The 26,283-nt window shown below is 56.9% G+C and overlaps 3 protein-coding genes across 3 annotated transcripts in view; 1 reads left to right on the top strand and 2 right to left on the bottom strand.

Moving 5' to 3' along the window:
- Positions 1 to 8,681: 8,681 nt before the first annotated feature.
- Positions 8,682 to 13,353, bottom strand: RSAD1 (radical S-adenosyl methionine domain containing 1). The gene is made up of 9 exons (XM_075561626.1): positions 13,054 to 13,353; positions 12,454 to 12,587; positions 12,169 to 12,373; positions 10,893 to 11,258; positions 10,727 to 10,790; positions 10,207 to 10,354; positions 9,968 to 10,022; positions 9,289 to 9,392; positions 8,682 to 9,119 (listed from the first exon to the last, which is right to left on the bottom strand). Exons 1-9 carry the CDS (start codon positions 13,186 to 13,188, stop codon positions 9,002 to 9,004), a joined length of 1,329 nt encoding a protein of 442 aa, XP_075417741.1. The 5' UTR covers positions 13,189 to 13,353; the 3' UTR covers positions 8,682 to 9,001.
- Positions 13,354 to 14,983: 1,630 nt separating this feature from the next.
- The window catches only part of ACSF2 (acyl-CoA synthetase family member 2), a 29,506-nt gene continuing 18,206 nt past the window's right edge, over positions 14,984 to 26,283 (bottom strand). The window contains exons 11-16 of the mRNA XM_075561627.1: positions 20,243 to 20,350; positions 18,148 to 18,299; positions 17,221 to 17,362; positions 16,980 to 17,090; positions 16,694 to 16,762; positions 14,984 to 16,413 (exon numbers count right to left, since the gene is read on the bottom strand). Of these exons, the coding sequence (XP_075417742.1) occupies positions 16,363 to 16,413; positions 16,694 to 16,762; positions 16,980 to 17,090; positions 17,221 to 17,362; positions 18,148 to 18,299; positions 20,243 to 20,350 (633 nt within the window). The 3' untranslated portion in view covers positions 14,984 to 16,362. The remainder of the gene's footprint in view (positions 16,414 to 16,693; positions 16,763 to 16,979; positions 17,091 to 17,220; positions 17,363 to 18,147; positions 18,300 to 20,242; positions 20,351 to 26,283) is intronic.
- Positions 22,413 to 25,846, top strand: CHAD (chondroadherin). The gene is made up of 3 exons (XM_075561628.1): positions 22,413 to 23,219; positions 25,164 to 25,327; positions 25,576 to 25,846. Exons 1-3 carry the CDS (start codon positions 22,446 to 22,448, stop codon positions 25,715 to 25,717), a joined length of 1,080 nt encoding a protein of 359 aa, XP_075417743.1. The 5' UTR covers positions 22,413 to 22,445; the 3' UTR covers positions 25,718 to 25,846.

The raw sequence follows: 26,283 nt of genomic DNA on the forward strand, positions 1-26,283 counted from the left end.
AGTTCCAACTCACAGCCGCACTCCCTCATCATGCTGTGTGCACTCGCGTCTCCACGACCACAAGTCTTTCCCGGAGCAGACAGCCTCATGCCCCCCCTCCCCCTGCCTCCCCGCAGAGCAGTGGGAGGGTTTGAACTACTGACCTTATGGTGAGTAGTCCCACAGTGCTACCACACTGAAGCACATTAGAAGGTTCAAATCACAAATTAGCCTAGGGTTCTAGGCTGGTAGGCTAAACCTAGCTTACCAAAACAAAAAGTTTTTGTTGTCATAACTAACTACAAGGATATTTTCCTAAAAAAATGACACGCTTCTGCAGAAACACAACATTTTTATAGACAACCATTTGGCTGACAGTGTCACCTGATACAGTTTGAATCGCCCTATACCAGCAGTTCTCAAACTGTGGGTCGAGACCCATTTGGGGGTCAAACGACCCTTTCACAGAGGTTGCCTGATTCATAACTAGCAAAATTACAGTGATGAAGTAGCAACGGAAATAATTTTATGGTTGGGGACTCACCACCACATGAGGCACTGTATGAAAGGGTTTCAGCATGAGGAAGGTTGAGAACCGCTGACCTACACACACACACACGCACACACACACAGACACGCACGCACACACACATGCACGTGCACGCACGCATGCACGCACACACAGACACACACATGCACACACATGCACGCACAGATACACACACGCACGCGCATACACGCACGCGCATGCACGCACACACATAGATACACACACGCACGCGCACGCACGCACACAGATACACACGCGCACACACACACAGATACACACACGCATGCACACACACACATGCTCCCTAATAATGCCACCGCTCGGAAAACTGGAAGCAGGAAGCAATCTAAGACGATGGTGGATGAGGAGCTGACACCAAGGGCTCAAGTAGAAAGAAAATGTTCTGAAAATGATGATAGCAACAAATGTGCTGACACAAGGGATGATATGTATGTATGGAACGTGATAAGAGCTGTATGAGCCCCCAATAAAGCAATTTAAATAATAATAATACAATGGTGGGCCAAGTGATTCTGAAAACTCCCTGAATATAAGACTTCAAACAAATCTTTTAAAAATACAGTGTTCTCCTCGGTCAAGGGAGGCCCAGGAATCTGTATTCTTGGGAAGGCTCTGCAGAGGCAAGTCTGTCCCCTTCACTAACCAGACAAGCAAAGGGATCCTGGTGGAGGGCAGCATCTGGCCTCCACTCACACAGACTCCACCGCCCTGTGGCTGTGGCCCGTGTGTGACGGCAGCTCCTTGTTAACAAAACAGATTAAAAAAAAAAAACACACCCGACTTGAATATCTATAAGGTCTGGAGGTAGAACACCTGTGTAAGCATAAAAACGAAAAAATTTTAAAGTCACAAATCCAAAGAGAGACTCAAAAGTATTTGAAATTTCTAGAAAACGCACTTCCCCAAGAGTAAAAATCCAAGAGGAAAAGGATAGTGTACGGGGAGCAACGTTTGCAGTCCATGTGAGTAAAGGTGAATCTATTTGTATCGACTGTCTTGTCTGTGAAAGCAATCAACTCCACCAGGAAGTCCCCTGGTTCTAATCGGCTAACAAAGAGCTTAAACGTGGACCCAGCACAATGTTTTGTAGATAAATCGTTAACAGAAAATGTTTGACCTGGTCAGAAAGCTTGACGATGTAAATTAAAGCAACGTGCGACTGACACGTTTGTATAGTCTGTAATGCATATTTGCATCTGCACAAATACCCAGGGTAGGTCCAAAGGTATTGCGAACCGAACCGTCGAAACAAAAAACAGCAAAGCGTGAAGTCATTGTTTCTCCGTCTAGGTCGCTGCCCCTCTGAAGGCCGGGTCTCCATCTCTCCAGCCCAGAGGTCTGGCTACTTGGTCAGGGCTGTCGGGTGGAGCATGGAAGGAAGGCCTCCCAGTGTAATTCTGATGGACAGTCGGCTGCTGCTCAGAGTGTGAGTGGGGACACGGTCACGATGGAAACCTTCCTGGCGTGACTTCCCTGGCCTTTTTCTTTTTAAATTTAAAAAAATTATATTTATTATTTTTTCCTGACCTTTTTCTCACCAATACAGCTTTCAATTTTTCTTAAAACTTCTATCTAATAAGCCCCCCAAATCATCCTGTGCTTCAAGAAAATCTATCAAAATGACCCTTCGGCGACCCCCACCCCGTGAGCTGACCTTTCTGCCTTGAGTTGAACCGGCCCAGCAGACCCCCTCAGACCCTCCGGTTGTGACTGGGCCTTTCTTTTAAAGGGACCCTCACGAGACTCAAAGGCCCACTCCCTGCCACAAAGGCTGTCTCCTGCAGAGCTGCTGGTGGTTTCAAACTGCCACCAGGCCAATCGGAGCCCGACACCTAACCACTACATCACCAGGGCTCCTAATAAGACTGAGACCAATGTTTTACCAAAAGACCTCGTCTGCCGCCATCCACTGATCGCCGAGGCATGTTGAAACATGCTTTGCACGGAACAAACCTATGCGTGTGTGAACTGGGGCCCAAGGGGCAGTATGTCCTGACTACATTTGTAGAATATGATTCGGTATTCCCTCCCTTTTTTTACGAAGAAAAAGCAGCAAGGTGCTCAATTTAAAAACTATGCTTCTGAACGTCCCTCACAGCGACTTAGAAGTGAGCGGATGTCAAGTCACGGGCCGGGGACTGCGGGGGGGCGCTCTTTAGAGGGGATAACTCAGCCAGAAGCAGCGCAGTTGCCCCACCTCACCTTTCCCCAGGGGCCATGCTAGATCTTGGGCAGGCAGCCCCTCAGGATGGGAGCTGTGCACTAGCGATGGCAGGGTAAGGCTCTGAGCCCGTGTGATGGTGTGCCCACCAGACTGGCCCTAGAGCGCTAGGTCTGCATCTCTTTTACATGAAAGAAAAATAAACCCCGACCTTGTTTCAGTCAATGCTATATATATATAGTTGACCCCAAACTTACCTGAGACGTACGTCAAACCTCTGTGGAAGTGTGATGGGGAATTTTCACTTTCTGTTCTATGGTGTGGGGCCCTGGTGGGTTGTGGGTAAGAATTGGGCTGCTATCTGCAAGGCTGGAAGCTTGAAACCACCAGCTGCCTCCTGGGAGAAAGAGCGACAGTCTCAGAATCTCACAAGTGCTGCTATATCCTGTCCTAGGAGGTCACTATGAGTCGGCACCATTCAACGGCAGTGAGAGAGAGATGCTGTGGGGTGTGTGTGTATGTGTGTACCCATGCATTACCTATTTGGGCACTGCAGTGCCAGCCCCCACCCTCCTCACTAGCTATATGAGCTTGGGCCATCAATTAACTCCTGAGTCTGTTTTCTCATCTGTAAAATGGGCACGATAATTACAGAATTTATCTCATGGATTTGCTGGGGAGAGTAAATGAGCTAAAGCCAGTAAAATGCTTGGCAGGGTGCCTGGCTTACAGTGATTACTGTACTATTTCATGCTATCGTGCTGGCACTAGCGTGGCAGACCCAATTAGGAAGACCAGGACATGCTGTTGAATTAGAAAAATAAATAAACAAAGCATATTGAGAAATTGGCACGGGCGGCTGAGCCCTTTTGTGGAACATTGCTTTTAGTTCTACCGCCATATGCCTGTTTACGCACTCCCAGACTCGAGCGGGCCTGGCTATCGGAACATCAGTCGTCCTCGTTTCTGGGCAGCTGAAGAAGGGCCGGGATGGCTCTGTATTTGTGGCGAACAGTGTCCAAAAGGTAGCGGAAGAACCCTTCGGAGAGCAATGTGACTGTGCACACCCCAATTTCACGCAGCAGGCCTGCTCCTGGGAACTGCCCCAGGAAATCATTCAAATGGAGGGAAAATTGGGAGCCATAAAGACACACCTGGCAGCACTATTTATAACAGAGGTGCAAATGAGAACCACGCAAGTGATTTCCACGAGGGTGATGAGGATTAAATTATCCGCTCAGTGGAACATGGGGCAGCCATAATGAGCGAGATGATGGTCGTGCACACCATCAGCAACCACACAATCACAAGCTCGAGCCTGGTCTGAGAGGGAAAGAACTGCAGTAGGATGTAAAATCAGATGTGCACCCAATTCCAGCAGAGCAAGACCCTGACCTGCAATTGCAGGAGAACCATAAAGGGACAGCAGCTTCGTTTGGGGGGAGGGATGGGGAGACACTTTTTGTGGGCGTTTCCTCCGCTCCCCCGCTCTTTCATTTAAAATGCTGTTTAATGTTTATCAATAGAGCTGCTTGGGGGATTTTTTTTTCCTGCTTTAAAAATCAGGTCGGTAGAGAAGGAGGAAAAGAGAGGAAGAGAGAGAAGAAGGGACATGGGGCAAGAGAAAGTCACAAATGACGTGAAATGTACTGCAAACTGCTCCTGCGGGGCCACCCCAGGGCTTGCTCTGGGGCGCAGAGTGAGCTGCTGGACCCAAGGACTTGCCGGAGGTGGTGCGTGGGCTCCAATTCAGGGCGACTTTGGTAGCAGCGCAGGGGTTCCGCAGGGGGCCGCACTCTGCAAGTCAGCAGTCCGCCAGAGGGACATGAGTAACCGAAACCCCCAGGGGCTGTCCTACCCCGTCCTGTAGGGCTGCCACGAGTCCGCACACACTGGGCAGTGAGTCTGTTTATTACGGAGGCAGACAGGATCAGGAATGCCCTTGATTGACAGAAAACACAGAACAGAATTCCAAACTCTCACAGAATCCAGATTTTCTGGATCACGGAGGCTGGCTCCCCACGCAGCAGGACTGCTCTGAGGTCGTCCTAAGGTAAAAGCATCCCCCATGTTTTAAACCCACACCTTTCGCAACAAGGCCTTGGAGCACTGGGGGAACGGGGCCAGGGAGTGTGAGGGACCGCAGGGGAAGCCCTTCGAAATGGAGGGCGGGAAGAAGAATCCCACAAAGCGGAGAACACAGTCCTAGTCACTCCACTGATTGTGCAGCAACGACTGAGTCGGTGAGGTTCTGTTGTGGACACGAGCAGTCTCAACAAACAACTGGAGCAAGATGCATATTAAAAAACAAAAGGCCCTGCGCTCTGATCGGAGCCTCCTGGGAAAATGGATCGTGCTTGGTATGGATGAGTGCTGGCGGGCTGGCAGGGGTCAAGGCTGGGCAAGTTCCCCGAGGGCCGCGTGGCACAGGGTGGCCACACAAAGGGCAGTCCTCAGTCTCAGAGTCAGCAATTCCTCTTCTTGGTTCTATCCTAAACCGATGGGAATCATCGGTCCAGTGCATGGAAACATTTTCAGAAAAGGTTCACCACATCACCTTTACACCAATCAAGTTAGCCAGCTTCATCACACAGAAATCCCCCGCCAGCAGATGGTTGGCCCTGTGCAGGTGTGTCACTGTGATGGCGGACAGTGAAGTAAGGACCAAGCCCCAGAGCTGAGCCCCAGGACAGAGATAATCCCTTGGACGAAGATGAAGGTGCCCAGGGCAAGATACGGGTGACTGTGTTTGCTACAGATTAATAGGTAAGCACAAGTAAGCCCATACTTGCTTTGCTTATTGGGCAATCAGACACAGCCTAACCCATTCACACTGTTGTGACTGGAAGGAGCCATGTCCCCTTGTCCTTCATGACCCTGGGGAGTCAGAGGAAAGGCTGGCAAGCAGGTGGGACAAGATGACAGCAATCAGGGCTCCCCAAACTGGACTGATTGGGGGAAGCATTTAAAAACGAGATTCCTAGACTCTTCCTCTAGGAGCTTCTGAGTCACCTGGTGAGGGTGGGACCAGTCTGAGTCACCAAAGGTGATCTGTGCCACCCCCACTGGCCCTGGCTTCCGCCCAGCCCCTCTGCAGAGGCCTCGTGAGATGCCCAGCAGGGAGACCGGAGAGCTCAAGTGGCATGAGGGCTGGCAGCGGGGCGACACTTGAGTGGGCCTGGGCTTATCTGCTGGCACACCTGCCCCGGCTTGTGCTCACTTCTGGAATATCAAGATCGGGGAAGGCTTGGGCTAAGCCTGCCCCAGGGTCGCACAGGCCACCCTGCTAATGCCCCAGGGGTAGGGGGCATAATGCGGACAACTGCACCCCCTCTCTCCTGGCCCAGCTCTCCAGGGCCCGATCCTCTCCAGGCTCCTGCTTCTGCCCACAGTCCTATACTGCCAGCTCTGGGATCTCTCTCTACCCAGCTATCGACCCGGCACTGAGTGCAGGGCCGAGGCAGGTTTCATTGCTGTCTGTCTGCCCAGTGCAGGGTTTGGCAAACCGTTAGTGTTTGCTAAATATTTCACGAATAAAGGAGAGGTAGTAATGCTTACCATGTTACCACAGGGTCACAGAAGGACTGCCAGTCACACCCACTCGGCACACGGGGATTGCACGTGCTCACCCAGGGCAGAAGACTCATGCGGGGTCACCCAGCAATAAGGATTGCGGCAGTAAGCATCGCATGAATCTAGGCACCGTGATGCCTTCTGACACGCTAACAAACGCAAGTGATGGAGCCTCTTCCCAGGAAAATGCCCCTCCTGCGGGCGCGCACACACACGCGCACACACACACGCAGCCTATGATTCCCAGGTTAAGTGTATTCGCCCTTACCACGTAGATCAACCTTGGGAACATTATGGTGAGAGACATAAGCCAGACACAACAGGACCGGCCTTGTGTGATCCCACTTACAGGAAATCTCTAGAACAAGCAAATGCACAGAGAACCAGGGGCTGGTGGTCTCTCAAACAGCTCAGCAGACACCAGAGAGAGCAACATAAAGGTGGCCTTGGAAGCAGCAGTCAAGAAAAGGACGCGTTGCCGTGGGAAACCTGCTGCATTAGATCTCTTGAGAGTGTTAGGAACAACGACGTGACTTTGAGGACTAAGGGGCACCGACCCAAGCCCTGGTGCTTCCAATCATTTCATGAGCCTGGAAAAGGCGGATAATGGATGAGGGAAGCAGAAGGCGGATGCCTTTGAAGCACGGTGTGGTGAAGACGGAAGACACCAGGCAGCCTGGCGGGGTAGTGGCTATGCACGGGGCTAACTGCAAGGTCAGCAGTTTGAAACCACCAGCCGCTCCTCGGGAGGAAGACAAGCTTTCTACTCCCGTAGAAACCCCTGCGGTTAGTCTTGGAAACTCACAGGGACAGTCCTGCCCTCCCGAGAGGGTCGCTGAGTCAGCATCCACGCCAGGGCTGGGCTGCCAGAACAATCAGATCAGTCTCAGAAAAAGCACAGCCAGGACACTCCCTAGAAGCAAGCAGGCAAGGTTCACATACGTCGGGCATGTTCTCAGGGGCCCAGTCTCTGGAGAAGGGCATTATGCTTGGGAGAGGGTCAGTGAAAAATGGGAAGGCACCCTTCCCCAGCCCCCTGCATGCACACACACACACACACACCCTTCATGAGACACACACACACACACACACACCCTTCGTGAGACAGACTCACATGGTGGCCCCAACACACACACACACACACACACACACACACCCTTCATGAGACACACTCACATGGTGGCCCCAACAATGGGTTCAAATAGAATAGAAGGTATGGCACAGGCAAACCAATGGATTACCTAATGCGGCTCTTCTAGTCAACTCCCACCAAGTGACCTTTTCCTGATAGGGAAGAGGGGCCGGGGAGGTACTGCTAAGATTCAGTCGTGAAGGCTGAGCAGGACTCCTTATTGAGTGCCACCCTACTGCATCCTCTCAGAAGCCAGATGTGGGACACTCACAACCAGCTAGTTAGGAGTGGAACTCCGCCTCTGGCCCCCGAGATCTGTGCACAGGGCACCTCCATGACCTAGACGGCAGCTGTGGTATTGGAGCAGCGGCAGCAGAACCAGGAGCCAGGGCATGAGACCGAGTGGTGGCCTGCCCAGCCCAGAGTAAAACTCTGGGGCCAAGGGCGGCTTGTGGAGTGGGCACTTACTTGGGGGAGCTGGGCTTGAATGCCTTTGGGTGGGGGCTTATGGTGGAGTGGCATGCCCTTTGGGCATTTATTAGCAGCCCTGAAAGAACTGTGTAACCTGTCTGACCGAACAACTGCATCCTGAACATTTTTCACCCAGATAAGACAGACCAGTCAATCCAGGCTGCAGTTGGGTTTATTAAAAACATAAATAACACCTTGCCACTACTTGACAGGTCAAATGACAGAGGGTTGATTGCTGCGTCCACCTGAATCCCCCCTCCTTGTGCTCAATGGGTGGCCTGGGGGCAGAGAGTAGGGTGGCAGGGACTTGGGAGGATCGGTGGGGGTCCTGGCTGCCAGAAGAGAGGGGGTGAGGCTTGCTCTGATCTTCCCCACGGTTCTTGGCAGCAGGCTTCGGGGCTGGAGACACATGTGGCATTGCCAGCAGATGCTTCTCTGTGCTCTTGTGTACTGCAGGGACTAGAAGTCAGAGAACTACATTTCCCAGAGTCTCTTGCCAAGAAGGATCGGCTTTAGAGTCTGTGGATGCGATGCTAGCCACTGGCCAACTCTTGGCCTTTGGCAGACAGCAACCATGAGCTGTTGCTGCATGTTCTGCGCATTTCTCACTGGTCGCCGGCTTGAGTGTTGCTGGCATGAGAATCCTGCAACTTTCTGCGTCCTGACCACTGGGGATAGCTTTTCTTTCGCATGCCTCCACTCCCACCTCATTCCTGTGTTAAATCTCTTCCTGCAGGAGGTACCTAGAAGGGATTTGACTCATGACCCTCCAGAGGGTATTCCTTATGGAAAGATTTCCAAACACTATCCTTTATTCAGAACAACAACAACAAAAGGCTCACAGAAGGCTAGGCAGGGGCTAGGCTGACCCCAGCTGTGGGGTGCACCTGCCTCCTGGCCTTGAGTCTTGAGATACTGGGTGGACTCCAGTCTGCAGACCGTAAATGTGCTCCATGCATCTCACTGGTCCCCTCCGCCTGGGGATGCCAGGATCAGGTCAAGATCACCTAGGAAGAGGTGGCACCTGCTGGCGGTGGGGAGATGTGTGTAGTGGTCTACAGACCCCCAGGGCCTCTAGACCCTGCTTGGTACAGACACGGGGCAGGGGGTGGTGTCAACTTCCCGGCACACGGGAGGAGCTTTTCAGCTGCCAGGCCTCTTGGAGTCGAGGCAGGAGGGTCAGCAACAGGGAGTCCAGCACAGCCAGCCCATCCCAGGAGCAGCGGAGACCCCTGGAAATTCAAGAGGCCTGAATGTGACCGCTGTACCTTACCACTTCCAGTCCCTGCCCCTCCAGCAGTGCCAAGTCCCTGGCATCCAGAGCCCCGCTGTCCCCATATCCCCTCCCTTCCTCTGGTTTCCACCTGTAGCTGGGACTCTTAAGATCCCCATCCCCCACACCTGTGATCCAGCAGCAAGAAGCCCTGCTCTTGCATCTCCTGCACCTCCTTGCTTGTCCCAAACACATCCCACAGAGTCAGCTGGGCCTCAAACTGCTGCCAGTGCTGGGGAGACAAGAAGCGTCAGAGGGGCAAGGGACCTGAGGCCTGACAACTCATCTAGGGGTACGGTGGGAGGAGTGGGAGAGTCAAGTCCAGCATGGGGAGCTTGGCAGCTAACTCAGCGGTTCACGCACTGCTCCACCGGGCCTCCCAGCCATGGGGCCAGCAGTGGGGGGCAAAGTCCCCCCATTCCATGTCCACGCTCAGCTCCCAGCCAAGGTGTCTCCTCCACTCTTCCCCACTGTCCCCTGCCAGCCAGCTCTCCACGTTTCTGCACTTTCTACATGAGTTTCCGTGCTGCCTGCACCGGCTGTCAATCTCCCTCACACAGCTGAGAAAACGGAGCTCCAAGAGGGGAAAGGAGGCTAGGTGCCTGCCCAGTGGGGCAGCACAGCTGGGCCTTGAACCCGGCTCGCTGAAGTGCTAGCCCTGGCTTCTCACCATGCCCTCGCAGGCCTGTGGCTGACAGCCCCCAGCTGACTGGGAGTTGGGGGAGGGGGGCAGGGGTGGTGAGAGGAAGGAGGGAATGTGCCAGACTGAGGAGGAGAAGGTGGTGAGCCTGAGCCCCGCCCCCTTACCTGGTGGGTGAGCCCCACGTCTGTGCAGAGCCCCATGGCCAACACTTCCTCCAGCCTGGATGGAAAATCAGCAAGGTTTTGGGAGCGCCTGGGCTTCCCCCCTTCCAGTCCAGCACCAGATGTGGGTACGAGGAGCTTCTGGGGCCACATAGCAAAGGGGAACAAAGGTGGATGTACAAACGGGATGGTCCTGGAAGTGTGGAGGACCCTGGGTGAGGAAGCTGTCCTCAGATACTCACAGCTCCAGCTCACCCAGTGGGACCCGCTTCCGGGTGCCATGCCCAAACAGTTTGACTTCCTTCATCCAGTTGTCGGGCTCCAGGGTCTGGATCCGAGCCTCCCGGATGTGGCCTCCGGCCCCCTGGGGCAGGAATCGCCCATGGGCCCCTGACAACCAGGAGCAACTGTTAATAGCAGCCCACACTGGGCACTTCCCCCAAGGCGCTCAGTGGGGTCTAGGGACCCACAGGGTAAACATGTCATAAAGAAGAGACACGTCTGGAGTCAGGTGGGGCCTAGCCATTTGGACGACCCAAGCCCCCGGTGCCAGGCTCCGTGTTCAGCATTGTAATGAAGTGCCATCCTCTGAGGTAGGTATTATTTCTTGCTACACTGGGCATGAGGACATGGAGGCATGGGGAGATTAAGTATGTGCGAGACCACACAGCCAGCAAGTGACAGGCCCATGACACATCTCTCCATGTCACCCTTTAGTTGGTCCACTGCCTCGTGGGGGTGGGAGGAGGCGGGTAGACTCACCAGGCCCGATGCCAAGGTATTGAGCACACTGCCAGTATTGCCAATTGTGGGTGCTGAGCGCCCCCTGTCGGGAGGCAGGGGCCAGTCAGTGTAGCCCATCCTCCTCTCCCATTCCCGAAGAGCTAGCAGACAGCCCACCAGCCACACAGCTCAGTCCAGCACCCACATTGCGGGCGAAGTTGGAGACCTCATATTGGCGGAAGCCAGCTTCCCGAAGGATTACGCGTCCCTTGTGGTACATCTCAGCAGCGAGCTCGGGGTCAGGGGCGGGCAGGGCCCCCTGCTGCACCTGGGCAAAGAGTGCAGTGCCCCGCTCCAGGGTCAGCTGGTAGAGGGAGATGTGGTCATCACAGTGGCGCAGCAGCTCCTGCAGCTGTCCCAGCCATGGCCCCACACGCTGCACTGGGAGTCCCAGCATCAGGTCCACAGAGACACGCCCAGGGAAGAGGCGCCGGGCCTCCGCCAGGGTCCGCAGAGCATCGCAGGCTGTGTGAGTGCGCCCCAGCAGCCGGAGCTCGGCATCATCCAGGGACTGGGGAGAGACAGAGAGCAGGCTGGGTGCAAGCCAGGGACAGCTTAACAGGCTGAAGACTCAGAATCAGGGGAAAGAAGCGGCTGAGCGGGGGACAGGGAGGCAAGCAGACAGGCTGGTGTAGCCAGGATGAAGGGGCACCATGTGCCGAGCGACTTATTTAGTCCTGAATAATCCCGGATATCGTCCCATTCGACAGATGAGGCTGAGGCTCACAACCTGCCCACTGGCAAAGTCAGGGCTGGAATTTAGCACGGTCCTACTGATGCTGGTGACGCAGCAGTTAAAGCACTCAGTCGCTAACCCAAAGGCCAGTGGTTGGGACCCAGCAGCCTCTCGGAGGGAGAAATCAAATGATCTACTGCACCGAGTTAATTCTCGCTGCACAAGACCTTTGTAGACTATTGGAGCACTCGGAGGACTAAGGTGAGCCTGACCGGGGTCATGGTATCTTCAGTGGCCTCACATGCGTGTGAAAGCCAGTGAATAAGGAAGACTGCAGATGAATGGGTGGGTTCACGCGTGTGAATCATGGTGCTATCGAAGGCTACTGAAAGTACCAGGGACGGCCTGAAAAAACAAGTATGGAAGGACAGTCGGAATGCTCCTTAGAAGCAAGGGCGGCAAGACTCTGGGCACATTTCATCCAGAGAGACCAGCCTCCGGAGAAGGCCATCATGCTGGGTGAAAAAGATTCCACAGACGGGCAGTGGTGGCCACTAGGAGCTCGGGATAAATGGGAAGGTGGCGTGGGTGGAGCAGAGTTTCCCTCCAGTTTACACAGGCTTGTTATGAACTGGTTTGGCCTCAGCAGCGCCTAACAACACAGCACTGTGGAAACTCAGCAACTGTGACCCGAGGAAGACAGGCTGAGGTCTGGGTACACTGGGGCGGGGTGGGTGATGGCTACCTGGAGGCCGATGGACAGCCTGTTGACCCCTGCGGTCCCAAACGCTGCCAGTCTGGAGCCTGGGGACGAGGTGGGGTTAGCCTCCAAGGTGACCTCCGTGTCTGCAGGCAGGTGGGCTGCCTGTGCCACGGCCTCGAGGACCGCTCCCACAGTGTGGGGACTGGCCAGGCTGGGGGTGCCCCCACCGAAGAACACTGATTCCACCCTGGGGGGAGAGGTTGAAGATGACACCTGGGCTATCCACCCCCAAAGACTTCCCAAGGCCTCACTGCTCCTAGCACCTACCGCCGCACCCCGCTAATCCGCAGCAGTGTCTGAGCCTCGGTCACCAGACAGCTCCTGACCGCCGCCTCCTCCACTCCGCGGGCGATGTACTTGTTGAAGTTGCAGTAGCTGCAGCGCTTCTCGCAGTACGGCCACTGGGGGCAGTGTAGGCGCAGGGTGAGGGGCGCCCCCAGCCTTTCCACTCGCGCGATACGCCCCTCCCCATTTTACACCCAGCAGCAGGAGCTCCGACGCCAGCTTCGGGTCCGGTCACCAGGTTGCCAGGGCGCCGGGGCCCATGCCAATGCTCTGCAGGCACGTGGGCTCACGGCGCGATGCGCAGCCACCTGGCTTCCGGGCCGCCGCAACCGCAAGCCCCGCCCCAAACTCCGCCCCCATACTCACGTGCACGTACAGCGCCGCGCGCTGACCCGGGCTGAGCCCCGCCCCCACGCCCACGTGCGCGTACAGCGCCGCGCGCCGGCCCGGGCTGAGCCCCGCCCCCACGCTCACGTGCGCGTACAGCGCCGCGCGCTTGACGGGCCTGAGCCCCGCCCCCACGCTCACGTGCGCGTACAGCGCCGCGCGCCGGCCGGGCCTGAGCCCCGCCCCCACACTCACGTGCACGTACAGCGCCGCGCGCTGGCCCGGGGCTACGGGGCGCCGGCGTTCGCCCGCTCCGTCCGCTCGGTGGCGCCTCGGGGCAGCTCTGGCCGCTGCCCCCCAGCCGCGCGCCCGGACCCCGGGGAGCATCATGACCTTGGGTGCGGCGTGGGGAGGCCTGGTGCTCCGGGCAAAAGTCGAGTCCAAGTCGCGCCCAGGGCACGAGGGTGTCGCCGGGCTGGGCCGCACCGCGGAAGGAGGCCGGACGGCGTGACCGCGCGCGCTCCGCCCTTGGCGGCAGGAAGACGGAACAGGCCCAAGCCTCGGGATGCGGCGCCACCTCGTGGACACCGGCGTCCCCGCCGCAACCTCCGGCCCCTCCTCCCCTCCCCCTCCCCGCTCCAACCCACAGGCCTGCGGTGGGTGGACTCCCCTGCCTTTTAGCACCCTATCCCGAGCCAGTTCTGCGGCCCATCCAGGAACTCTGTTCCTTCAAAATGCCCGACGCAGAGCTGGAGACGCGGGTGAATAACCCGCACCTTGTGGGAGCTGAGTGCCCTGTGTTAAGAGCCCAGGGCAGGTTGGAGGGAAGAGGGCGCTTGCAGCAATACCGCTAGGGGACGAGTTTGGCCTGGGGCTGCGCCTGATGGAGGGGAGTGAGAGGTGCAAGCGGGAGGCTGGGAAAGTTGATCCCCAAAGAGCTGTCCGATGCAGTGACACGATGGACCATGGGATTCCGTTAGCATCCGCCAGCTAGGTTCTGATCTCAGCTGCACGGCCTTGGGGAAGTCACGGAGCTTGGGCTGGTTTCCTTATTTGTGACGTGGGGCTAATGTCTATAGGGCTGTTGGAAAGATTCCAAGGGAAAAATGTAATATTGAAGCATCTGTCATAGTGGCTGGCACCCGGAGTGCCCTGGATACATGGCATTCCTTAAACGTGAAGCAGAGGGGCAGAGACAAAAAGGAAGGCCCTCCACGAGATGGACTGGCACAGTAGCTGCCATGGGTTCGGGCCTAGGAACGATTGTCAGGATAGTGCAGGTTCTGGTCTGTTGTGCACAGGGTCGCTATAGGTCTGAACCACCTGATGGCACCTGACCACAACAAAGAGGTCTGCTGTGCTGGGGGCAGACAGGATAGTAGGTAAGGGCTGCAGGCAGGAGAGCAGTCCTCATCTCTGACCTGGAAACTCAACACATACGTGCCTCGTGGAACTCAGCTGTTTTCATTCCTGAACTCAAGCTGTCCCCACTGCCATCAAGTTGATGCCAACTCATATGGACCTTATAGGGCACTATACATCTTTATAGGAGACTGCCCCGTCTCTCCCCCTGGGGGAAGAAGCTGGTGGGTTTGAACTGTTCACCTAGTGGTTAGCAACCCAGCCACCAGAGGGGTCAAGCTAAAGCCTGCTCTACCTGCCCATCAGGGAAGCGCCAGGTACAGGGTTTCTTTTGAAGTTACTGAAAATGTTCTAAAATTGATGTAGAGACGATTGTGCATTAGAATGTGAATATACTAAAACCGCTGCATGGTACACTTTCAATAGGAAGGTCAAGTGGGATGTGCATTTCTCAAGTGGGATGTGCATCTCTCAGGCTGTTGCATAGTTTAAAAATACTTCTTGCCTAACTTACCTGCCAACAATATGAGAAAGAATTAAATGAGAACATCTGAGTCACTAACTTGTGGATTGTTAATTGTGGTCTTAACCAGGATCCTTGAGTTTGAATTGGTCATTAGAATGATAATGCTTTTTGAATTTAATTACCAAGAAAATCACTGGGGGGGGGGGGGTTAAGCCTAAACCTGACAGGTGTGAATTGTGGCCCTGCTTTGAGTATTGCCCCTTTGTATGGCCAGCACCCTTGCTTGACTTTGTAAACTTCTTTCAAATGAGAAAACATTAAAAAAACTTTTTTTTAATGAAAAAAAAAAAGAATTAAATGAGAATAGCTTAGCCTTTTTGAACATTGGGTGGACATCTCAAAGGGAAGGGAGCCCCAAATCAGTTGCTGCTCAGCCAGTGCATAGCAACCCCATGTGCCAGAATGGAACTGGGCTCCATAGGGGTCTTAATGGCTGGGATTTTTTTTGGGGGGGGGGTGGGTACAAATAGATCATCATGTCTTTCTTCCAAGACGCCTCTGGCTAGCGTTTGGTCACCATCTGAGTGCATTGACTATTTGACAACCAGAGACTCACAAAGGGATACAGTGATGATTAAACTGAGTAGGCTCAAGGCAGTCCAACTCGGCTCATGAAGGCAGCGTGGAGTCCTGCTTCAAAGCGGTGCTGGACCTTTGAGAAGGCACAATGAGCAAGGCTTCCCGACCCGGGTGGGAAATGTGTGTGGAGACCCTCAGTGGTGGAGACATTCAGGCATGTCTCCCAGGGATACTCTGGGGATTTGACCCTTATGAATCTTGTGAGAGATGAATGTGTAGACAACAGGATGGCACTGGACTGGCGGCAAGAGGCGGAAATCATATTGTGTTAGAAGCCTGGGAACGAGTGTAAGGAATGGGTATGTTCAGCAGAGGCATCGAATGCCTCCATGAGCCCTCTCACCAAAGGGCCTGCTTTACTGCCGTGCACAAAATAAGGCTACATACATCTTTAACATTCACTTTTGTTTTTGTTAAATCAACCTTTGTAACAGTCGAGAGAATAGAATAGATTTCACTACCAGGAGTCGAATTCTGAGCAGCCCGGTCATGACAGAGCAGACCGCTTCCACAGAGGGTTGCCTGGCTGGAGTCTCTGGAGTCAGTTTGCCAGGCCTTCCTCTTATAGCTGCGAGCTTCTGGGTTAGTGGTCAGTCGGGAACCCTTGGGACCAATGGGTACATCCAAGTGACTAATGCCCTCATCGACAAGAATATTGTTATTCGTGTGCAAGAACGGAGAAAGTGTTCTACAACTGAGTGTGCTAGGTGGCTCAATGATTGAAGTGTATGATCTGTGAATTAAATGCCAATAAACATTGGGGGCAGGGGCGATAAGAAGATTGTTATTAGGCGGCGTGGAGTCAGTCCTGATCATCCAACTCCATGTGCAGTTCTCTAGCCTGTAAACTTCATGAAGACAGCCAGCCTCTTTCCTGCGGAGCCGCTGGATGGCTTTGAACTGCCAACCTTTGGGTTCTCAGGCAAGGGCTTAACCATTGTCACCGGGGTGCCTCTGACAAGGAACAGGTCGTCTGGAGATGCCAGCTTCCCTTCCGTTCTCTTCCCATTTCCAGCACACCAGCAAGACCCGCCAAAGCCCACAGAGAAGCCCTTTATGCGGGATCCCAGAGCCCCGCCACCATCACTTTCCAGCCTTTACAACTTCAGGTGCCGCTCCATCTCCTCTCGGAGTTTGAATTTCTGGATCTGGAGGAGAGTGGGAGCAGTGAGAGCCAGGCTGGATATCTCTGCTAGAGCCAGAGTGAGAGCCACCTGCTCAATCCGGGCCCCGCAGTCAGCCTGGACCGATGGCTTTCTCTGGCTTTTAGGGCTAAAGCCATGGAAGTCCAGGGCAAAGGGGAATGGGTGGAGGAGCTGGTCACCCCCACCCGTTCCTGCCCATCCCTGAGGGAGTCATGGGCCTGGCTGGCCTTCTGTGTTCAGGGGCCCCGGCCCCCCTCCCCTCAGTCTCCTCTGCCTCACCCACCTTTCCTGAGATGGTGAGGGGGTATTGATTGACGAACACAATGTACCGGGGAATCTTGAAGTGAGAGATCTGCAGACAGAGTGGTGGTGGGGGGGCACCCATGAGGGTAGGCAGGGTCCCGGACATGGGGCGGGGCAGGAGGCTGGGCTAGGCTGGATTGAGAGTTGGACTGGAGATGGGAGAGCAGAAGCCCTGCTTCACTGTGCTTGGGTGTGGAGGAGAGATGGAAGAAGATCTGAGACCAGTGGGCAGGGTGTGAGGGTGGGGGGCAGGCAGAGGGTCCCACCTTCCCTTTGCAGAAGTTCCTGATCTCTTCCGCAGTGGCTTTCTCCCCACTCTTCAGCCGCAGGCAGGCACACACCTCCTCACCCAGCCTCGCGTCTTTCACGCCCACCACCTGCCAGATCAGACCCACACTCCTGCTCTGAGGTGGGGTGGAGGGGTTCCCCCAGGGCTGGGCACCTCAACACACCCACGGCTACTGCTCTGGCATGGGTGGCGGGGCTCCCCCTGGCTAAGCGTCTTACCTGTGCTTCTTGTACCTGAGGATGCTTGTGAAAGAAGTTCTCGATCTCAGCGGGGTAGATGTTCTCCCCGCCCCGAATGATCATGTCCTTGGAGCGGCCCACGATGCTGCAGAAGCCACCCTCGTCCATCGTAGCAATGTCTCTGCAAGGGAAGCTCGGACGTGGCTCCCTCCCTCTCGGCCTCAGCGGGCACGTGCACACAGGCGTGAGCCCGCTCTGCCAGGTGCAGCTGAACTAGCCATCTGCCCTTTAGAACTGAGTCTTGGTGAAACAGATCAACCCGTGCTGCTCCCACCCCCTCGATCTTGGTAAACCCTCTCCCTGCCATTGAGCCGATGCCCACTCACAGCCCCCCTGTAAGAACTGCCTTTGCGGCTTTACGAGGCTGTAGCTCTTTACAGGAGCGGAAAGCCCGCTTTCTCCCATCTCTGAGAACAGATCTCTAGTTTCTCATGGTCGGACCATTCAGGTCAAAGTTTCCCGTGGCCCCCTCCCTGCCACAGCCACGCCCTCTCCCATAACCACTGGCCAAACCCTAGCTTCTGGGAGTGATTGGGAGCATCCTGTTTAGAATCCTCCGCTTCCACCAGACCTGTGGAGGAGGAGCGGGGCCCACCTCCCCCTGCGGTGGATGGCGGCTGGGCGACCAGTGCCTGGAGATCACAATGACACTTCAGTCCCCACACACATGAAGTGTGATACTACAGTGGGGCCCCGGCCGTGTGTCCTGTCCCAGCGCTCAGCTGGGCTCTGTGCCCCCACCATGAGCCCTCCCTCTGAGACTAGCCCTGCCCCTGACTGACAATGAAACCCCCAGACATGCAGGGCCGGCCACTCGCTCTCCACACAGCTCTCCCTGCCCTCAAGTCATCTTCTCAGTTCAGCCCTGGGCCCCAGCCACCCCTCCAGCCCGGCCCACATCCTCACCCTGTCTGGTACCACTTATCCTGCCCGATGACCTCCTGGGTCTTCTGGGGCTCGTTCCAGTAGCCCAGCATGACACAGTAGCCGCGGACCCACAGTTCCCCCGGCGAGTTCAACCCCATCACTGCCCCGGTCTCAGGGTTCACAATCTGGGCCTGGGACAGGATGGTGTTGGTCAGGCCTCCCACCCTCTCCTGAGGGGACGGGCGGCCTTAGGAAGAGGAAGGAGGCCCAGGTTAGGGGTTCGGAGGCAGCAGAGCAGGTGGGGAATGAGCAAGGAGCTGCTGTGGAGGCAAGTCTGTGGAGGTCTGGTGTGGGAAACAAAGATTTCTCCCAAGTCGTCTCCCCCAAATATATGTTAGACTTAGGACACTGTTGGCAGCTGATGGTAAATGATTGTCAAGTTACCTCCCTGAAGGCAGTCACCGGTCAGACTACCCTCTGGTCCCACCACAGGTAGCACTGCCTCCTTGATGTTAATGACAATGGGCTACTTCTCCCTAAAGACTTAGGACCATTAGTCTGGTCCTTGTAGGTGGGGTTCACACCCTACTGATAATGGTTTCTATGGAGATCCAGAGAACAGGTCAAACCTGCTCAGTGACATCCAAAGTTAGGCTGCCATCCTGAATCTAGGATCCGCCCTTCTTGTCACATGTATACTCCCCCAATCCCTCCCCTTCCTATTGCGTGTATGTCCCTAGATTGTCCCCCTCTCGTTTCTGTATAACCTATAGTGCAATCCCTTCCTGTGACGTATATCTTTACCTGTCATTAGGGGGCTTGCATGCCCGCCAAGGTATATAAGCCTGGGTTAGCAATGCTCCCCTCTTGGCCTCTTCTTGGCTCCCTGGTCCCTCACTCCCCCAGTCCTTGCTCCCCTGTTGTCTTTCTCCTTGTCCTACCCCCCCCCCACGTGGCGCACCAAGCAGGGCTGAGGTGAGCCTGTGATCATGAGCTACGTCCGACTCCTTTATTTCCATCTCTATTTTACCTCTCATGCGCTCTATGACATTATAATATATATATATATATCTCAACCGTACAATTGTGACTATCGAACCTGCGATTAGTTGTGAGGGGCTGGCCCTCCCCTCACAGTCTGGGTCAGCCGAGGGATGGCAGTCTCCTGTCACTGCCCAGTAGGCAGGGGACAAGGAAGATGGAGAGGGTAGGTAGCATGGCAGCACTCATGGCCGCGAGAGAAAATCCCCAAACCCATACTCCCTGCCACCCCTTTAGGGCAGGGCAGACGCCCCTGTGAGTTTCTGGGACTGTGACTCTACTGGAACAGAAAGCCCCTTCTCTCCCCAGTGGGGAAAGTGGCTGGTGGCTTTGTGTGGTTGGCCTTTGGGATCACAACCCAAGACATAAGCGCTATACCACCAGAGCTCCAGGGAGGACACGGACACGGACACGGCCGCGTGTAACCTCCAGTGGGCCCAGAAAGGCTTAGCCTGTGACTCAGGGTCTGCAGCTGTGAAGTGGGGAGACCCATGCCCACCCTGCCTTCCTGACAGGTGGGCATCCTCCCAGGAGTGGCAAGGACAGGAGGGCAGCTGCCAGGGACTGGGGCCACCATACATTTAGTCCTCCCGGGACTGGGCAGCAAGGGCCAGGAGAGACTCTCACTAGGAGAGAGGGGGCCAGGGGACAAGAGGGTTGGGGCAGAACCCAGAGTGGGCCGGCAGAGACACACCTGTGTGCATGCAGACAGAGAGGTGCTCTGGGCCGGCCTTTGAGGAGTGAGAGACCCCCAAAGGGACAGGCTGGGCGTGAAACATTTGGTGATGAGCTGATACCTCAGCCAGGGCTGCTCTGGAGAGGGAGGCGGCCGGGTAGGGAAAATTGCCTCACTCTGCGAGGCTGCCCTGGCTGCCCCGAAACAGACAGTAGGCTTGGCAAAAACACACCCCAGACAGGAAGGGAAGCTGGGGAGAAGTTAGCTGGCGCTGGCTCAGGCCCACTGCTCCAACCTTCTCCCTGTCTGTCTGACGCCTTGGCCCAGAGAGAGGGGAGGCGAGGCTTGGCATCTCGAGAGAGCCGTGGGGACCCAGAGGTGGGGGTGGGGGGTGGGAGAGCTTACCCCCAGGCTTACCTCCGTGTGAGCCATGACCCGGCCCACACTCTTGGCCTTTTGCTCCACTGTGTCCTCAGGGAAGCTCATGAAGGTCACGGGACTATTCTCCGTTGTCCCATAGGCAACCTGGAGGGTGAGAGGAGGGCACGTGGAGGGAACTCAGAGGGAAGGGTGAGCCCCCTCCCCCCCCCATGGGGAGAAGGCAGAGGGGAGGGCAGCTTAATGGTGGACACAGAGATGCTAGTGGCTGAGGTCAAGGGCCAGGGGTCAGAGGAGTCAGGACATGGCAAAGGTCAGATCCCCGAGGGCCCAGAAGCCAGAGAGGAAACAGAACCAGGAAGCTGTTCCCTGGGGACTGGGCTCTCAGTGTCTGTGGCTCCCAGGCTTACTAACGCCCCCCCTGACCCCACCCCCATTCCAGCCCAGGCTTCCTGAGCCCCCTTCCCGATTTCAGAATTTCAGGCCACAACATCCCTCCTGCCCCTTCCAATCTGAAGGTCTTGTAACCTTGATGAGAAAACCAGCTTGCCTTGGCCCGGCTGGCGGCCAGCGGCAGGAACCCCCCACCTCCAACTCTGGGACAGATGCCTGACCTTGGGGGTGGTGCCTTCACCACAGTAGCTCTGGAGTGTTTCCTGAGAATTTATTTCCATCAAAATAAAAATACAGCCAAAGCGGGGATTTAAAAAGCTGGTGTCACCCCCGGACCTCGCCACCACCCACCCCACCCCCCACATATACCCCACCCCACCCCCCCACATGTACCCCACCCCACCCCCCAATATACACTTCTCGTGGTTGGAACATCCTGAGTAACAGAGAAGACAGAAGTCAACCCTGGAGGAGCCCAAGTACCACCGGGAATGCTCTGACCCCCCTGGGGAGGCAGGGGGCAAAGGGGCTTGGAAGGATAAGAGCAGCAGCAGCCTGTGGGGCCAGTCTCCACATCCCTGGGTCCTGGGGGGGAGGGCCTGGCTGCCCTGTGCTCTAACTTCCGGCCTCCTCCCCCTTCCATTCAACAAAAACACCAGACTCTTTGTCTGAGCCCCTCCGCCCCTGCCCAAGTCCCCCTGTGTCAGCTGGCATGGAGTTGGCACAGTCGGGTCAGGCTCTGCCTTTGAGTCTTGGTCTCACAACCCCAACACCGACAATACCCTGTACCAGGCATGCAGAGGTATGCCACCCTCCCCACCTTTCCACAGGAATCTGCACACTGGAGCTGACCAGTGGGCATAGAGGCCTGGCCGGCGGGGGCCGACTGCCCAGAACCTAGGTAGCCAGGACCCCACCCACTCACCCCTCCCACTGTCCTAGAGCCACTACCCGCTGCAGCCTCCGCCAAGCACACCTCGGCGCCACTGGAAACTCCACCTAGAGACCCCTCGGGGTGGGTCTGACCACTGGGGGTGGGGTGGGGGCGGCCAATTGCCCTGACTTGAGCCTGTGGTCTCCAGGTATATTTATGAATGATGGGGGTCACCCCCCCCCCTTCAGCCCTAAAGATAAAAAGGTGGGGTATGTAGGCGGTAGTGGAATCTGCAGCCACTGCTGGGAGAAGGCCAGGAGCTTGCCTGTGGTGGGGAAGGCGCTCCCCCTCATCTGATGGCTGACCTTGGGGTGCCTAGCCAGAGCACTGCCATCCTCAGCCGCCACACAAGAGCCCCATTAAAGTGGGCCCGGACAGGACTCTTGTCTCGCCCTACTTCCTCCCTCCCCTGGCCAGGGCATCTGGCCGAGGTTGGAGGGGGTGTGTGTGGGGGTGGTGGGGGTGGTAATGGAGGCTCAGACTTGAGCAAACAAATAAGTTCAGGCTCAGGGAACACCTCCCCCCCTCCGGTTTGAACTCAGGTTTCTAGACACACCCCTATCCCCCCCCCCCAGTCTATCCCTCTGCAGAAAGGGGAAAAAAAGGCAGGGGCAGGAGCGGGGGGGGGGGGAGAGAAACTGGACCTGAGTTGTTTGTGGGGCTCCAATCCTGCCTCGCCAGGCCAGCAGCTGGAGGAGGAAGGCTGCTCCCCACCCCTCGCCCCCCAAGGCCTGGGTGCATCTCTGGGCATGAGGGGGTTAAGCCCAGTGGCCCTGATGCTCCACGTAAGAGCTGGCTCGGGCGGCCGGCTGCGGTCAGGGCTGAGGTATAAGTAGAGCCAAAGACCCAAGGCTAAGGACTCGCCGCTGCCCACCAGGTCACTGTCCACTGCTGCCCCAGCCCCAAGCTGCGGCTATGGACCGTCCGGTGCTCCTGCTCAGCCTTGGCCTCCTGGCCAGCCTGCTGCCGGCGCTGGCCGCCTGCCCCCAGAACTGTCACTGCCACGGAGACTTGCAGCATGTCATCTGCGACAAGGTGGGGCTGCAGAAGATCCCTAAGGTGTCAGAGAAGACCAAGCTGCTGAACGTACAGCGCAACCACTTCCCCGTGCTGGCCGCCAACTCGTTCCGGGCCATGCCGAACCTGGTGTCCCTGCACCTGCAGCACTGCCAGGTCCGAGAGGTGGCCGCCGGCGCCTTCCGGGGCCTGAAGCAGCTCATCTACCTGTACCTGTCCCACAATGATATCCGGGTGCTACACGCCGGCGCCTTCGACGACCTGACGGAGCTCACCTACCTCTACCTGGACCACAATAAGGTGACCGAGCTGCCCCGGGGGCTGCTCTCCCCCCTCGTCAACCTCTTCATCCTGCAGCTCAACAACAACAAGATCCGAGACATACGGGCCGGCGCCTTCCAGGGCGCCAAGGACCTGCGCTGGCTCTACCTGTCTGAGAATGCCCTCAGCTCCCTGCAGCCCGGCACCCTGGACGACGTGGAGAACCTCGCCAAGTTCCACCTGGACCGGAACCAGCTGTCCAGCTACCCCTCCACTGCCCTCAGCAAGCTGCGGGTGGTGGAGGAGCTGAAGCTGTCGCACAACCCCCTGAAGACCATCCCCGACCACGCCTTCCAGTCCTTCGGCAGGTACCTGGAGACCCTCTGGCTGGACAACACCAACCTGGAAAAGGTAAGCTCTGCACAGCAGTGCTCTGCCTAGCTCCATGCCCCCCTGGAGCCAGGCACCCTGCCCCTCTGGTTATCTTTAAGGGGAGCAGAGAGCCCCTAGGGCAAAGGGCTCTGCCACCTCTGTTGCTCACCTTGTCACACCTCAGCAATCTCTGTCCTGACTGCCCTGCTTCTAGTCTCAGCACCCCGGCTCCCCCCACCTCCTACCACCAGGATTCACAACTTATCAAAGGAACCGGGTCTGTCCGGGCCCCACAAGGAGCCCCTCCAGGAGGGATCTATAGTGTTCCCAAGCCTCCACTATGGGCAGCGGCCACCTCTTCCTGTTAGGCCTTCTGCCCCTCCCCGCTGTTCCCACCCCCCACATCCCACCCCGTCTCCAGTAACCCTCCCATCCCATAAAGGAAGGTTTGTTTATTGAAGAGCCTTCCAGAGGCAACGGGCGAATCAGGGCCACAAAGAGACCCTGTTCCTTGTGGGGGCTGTGCATGTGTGTCCAGGTGGAGTCAGGGGGCTGGGGGAGGGGGGAGGAGGGCGCAGATAGCAGAGACAGATGCTCTTCCACGCTCCTTAGGGGCCTGGCAGTCTGATATTGCAGACCTCTGCCCTGCTCCCGGTGCTCCTTAGGGCCTTGTAAACAGAGGGGTGGAGTCAGGGCTTTGGGACACGGGTTCACCCAGGCTCCAGGCTCCAGGCCTGAGGGACCCATGAAGGAGCCAAGCAAGTCAAGACTCATTGTCAACCCAGGACCCCAGGTATCTCCCCAGGGAAGCCCAGCAGGCCCTCCCATTCCCCCGACCCCTGTCTGGCCTCTGTTCACCCCAGTCAGTCACTGGACCATCTCCTAGCTGTATCCTCAACCCCAGCAGCTAACAGGTCAGTCTACCTACTGTAGGGCAGAGCCCTCCTTGGGACTGGAAAATTTTCCCTTGTACCAGAGACTCTGACCAGGACGTCTAGGTAGGGGCCAGGGCCAGGTGGCAGGCACAGTCTGCGGACTGTCTGTTACCCATGGAAGCTCCCACAGCAAGGGCACAGGCATGGTAATGGGCACCACCAACCTTGGTTTGGGTGGGGAACCTGCCTGGCCTGCCTTTCTTCATCCCTGGCCCCCTCCCTATGGAAGCCAGAGACCCCTGTTTCCCTCCAGTGTCAGAGTGGTCTTCCAGGAGGCAGCAGAGTTGGGGATCTGGAGCAGGGGGACGGTCGGGCAGGAACTGTGGCGCCAGAGCCAAGAAGCGGGCACCAATGGAATATTTCCTCTGGAGCAGTCCATCCAACGTGACCCAAATCTCCACCAGGGGGGTTCCACAAATAGCGGCTGGCAGGCAGTGAGGGGAAGTCCCAGCCCCTGGGGCTGTGGGGAGCCCGGGCCCACTGCCCACTCTACCCAACACTGACCAGGTTCTCCATGTGCCAGCCGGGGCGGCTGGAGCCAAGCCCTGGCTGCCTCCCAGGGTGTGTGTGGGTGGGTGCCCAGGGAAGAACACTGACTGCTGGTGGCAGCGACTGTTGACTGACTGGTGGGATGCTAGGGACTTAGCTTCTGAGAGCCTCCAGTCTAGCTTCTGAGGCTCTGCCTGTGGGCCATTTCGAAGGGGCGAGTCCCTGAGTAGTGGGGCAGACAGTCAGCGTGTCCGGCTGCCAACCGGAAGGTTGGAGGGTGGAGCCTGCCAAGAAGCACCTCAGAGGAAAGCCCTGGCATTCTACTGCCCCAAAGTCAGCCATGGAAAAGCCCCGTTCCACTCTGAGACGCACGGGCCACCTCCCACGAGTCAGGGGGCACCCACCAGCAACTGCTTTCCTATCGCCAAGGGTGCTTGTGTGATGGCCAGCTCCTCTGGGCTTTGAAAATGCAAGTCCCTCAAGCAGCCACGTCCAGGGCTGGACCCCGCTCCTCTGAGGCCCCAGGGCAGGGGTTCACTCAGGCCTGTCTTGCTCCCAGTTCTCAGATGGGGCCTTCCTGGGTGTGACCACACTGAAACATGCCCATCTGGAGAACAACCGCTTGAGCCAGCTCCCCCCCAGCTTCCCCTTCGACAGCTTGGAGTCCCTCACCATCACCAACAATCCCTGGAGGTGTACCTGCCAGCTCCAGCGCCTTCGGCGGTGAGGACCATCCCCCCTACCCCCTCCCACCCCCCTCCTGGACAGAGTGCAGACGCCTGTCCCTGCACTACGAGCCTGCTCGACACACCTCCTAGACCTGGTCCCTGGTAGGTGTGGGACCTGAGGGGCCCCCATGGGTAAAAAGAGGGTGACAAGACTGTCCAGGGCCCATATCCGCCTCATCTCGGGGTTCTTGTCCCAGTACGCCCTCATCTCCTCCCGGCCTGATGACACTCTTCTCTCCCCAGGTGGCTGGAGGCCAAGGCCTCCCGCCCAGATGCCACCTGCAGCTCACCTTCCAAGTTCAGGGGCCAGCACATTCGGGACACGGCCGCCTTCCGCAGCTGCAAGTTCCCCACCAAGCGGTCCAAGAAAGCTGGCCGCCACTAAACAGGTGGGCAGATCTCCCCCTCTCCCCCTTGGAGAGCCCGGTGGCCAGCAGACCCTAGGCCTTCCATGTCTGCAGGGAGAGGGGGCTGACTGGGGATTCTGCTGAGAGAAGAAGTGTCCACCACCACCACCAACCCCACACACCAAGCGACCCCTGGCTCTACTTCGGTTGGGCATGTCCTAGCCCAGGGTCCTGTGGCCACAGTGGGTCCTGCTGCCCTAGTAAGTGGCCTCTGTATCCTCCCAAAGAGACTCACGATCCCCCCTTCTCCCTGCAGAGCAGTCCACACATAGATGTCCTGTCAGGGAGGCCTCGGGCACTCCAGTGCATACCCAGCTCCCCTCAGACAGTGGCCAGGAGAGGCCACAGCACCATTCTTCCTGGGCCCACCATCAAGGCACCTTGCAGAGAAGCTGTTGCTGACACCACCACCTCCACCACCCGAGTCCCTCGGACCCAGACAGGGTGGGCATCAGGATGGCCACCCATCTGGAACTGTCCTGCCCTCTGTCCCTCTCTCCCGCCACTTGGAAACCAACATGAGCTCCATGACCCCCACTCCCTG

This window comes from Tenrec ecaudatus, chromosome 10, assembly GCF_050624435.1.
Source record: "Tenrec ecaudatus isolate mTenEca1 chromosome 10, mTenEca1.hap1, whole genome shotgun sequence".
Taxonomy (NCBI): Eukaryota; Metazoa; Chordata; class Mammalia; order Afrosoricida; family Tenrecidae; genus Tenrec; species Tenrec ecaudatus.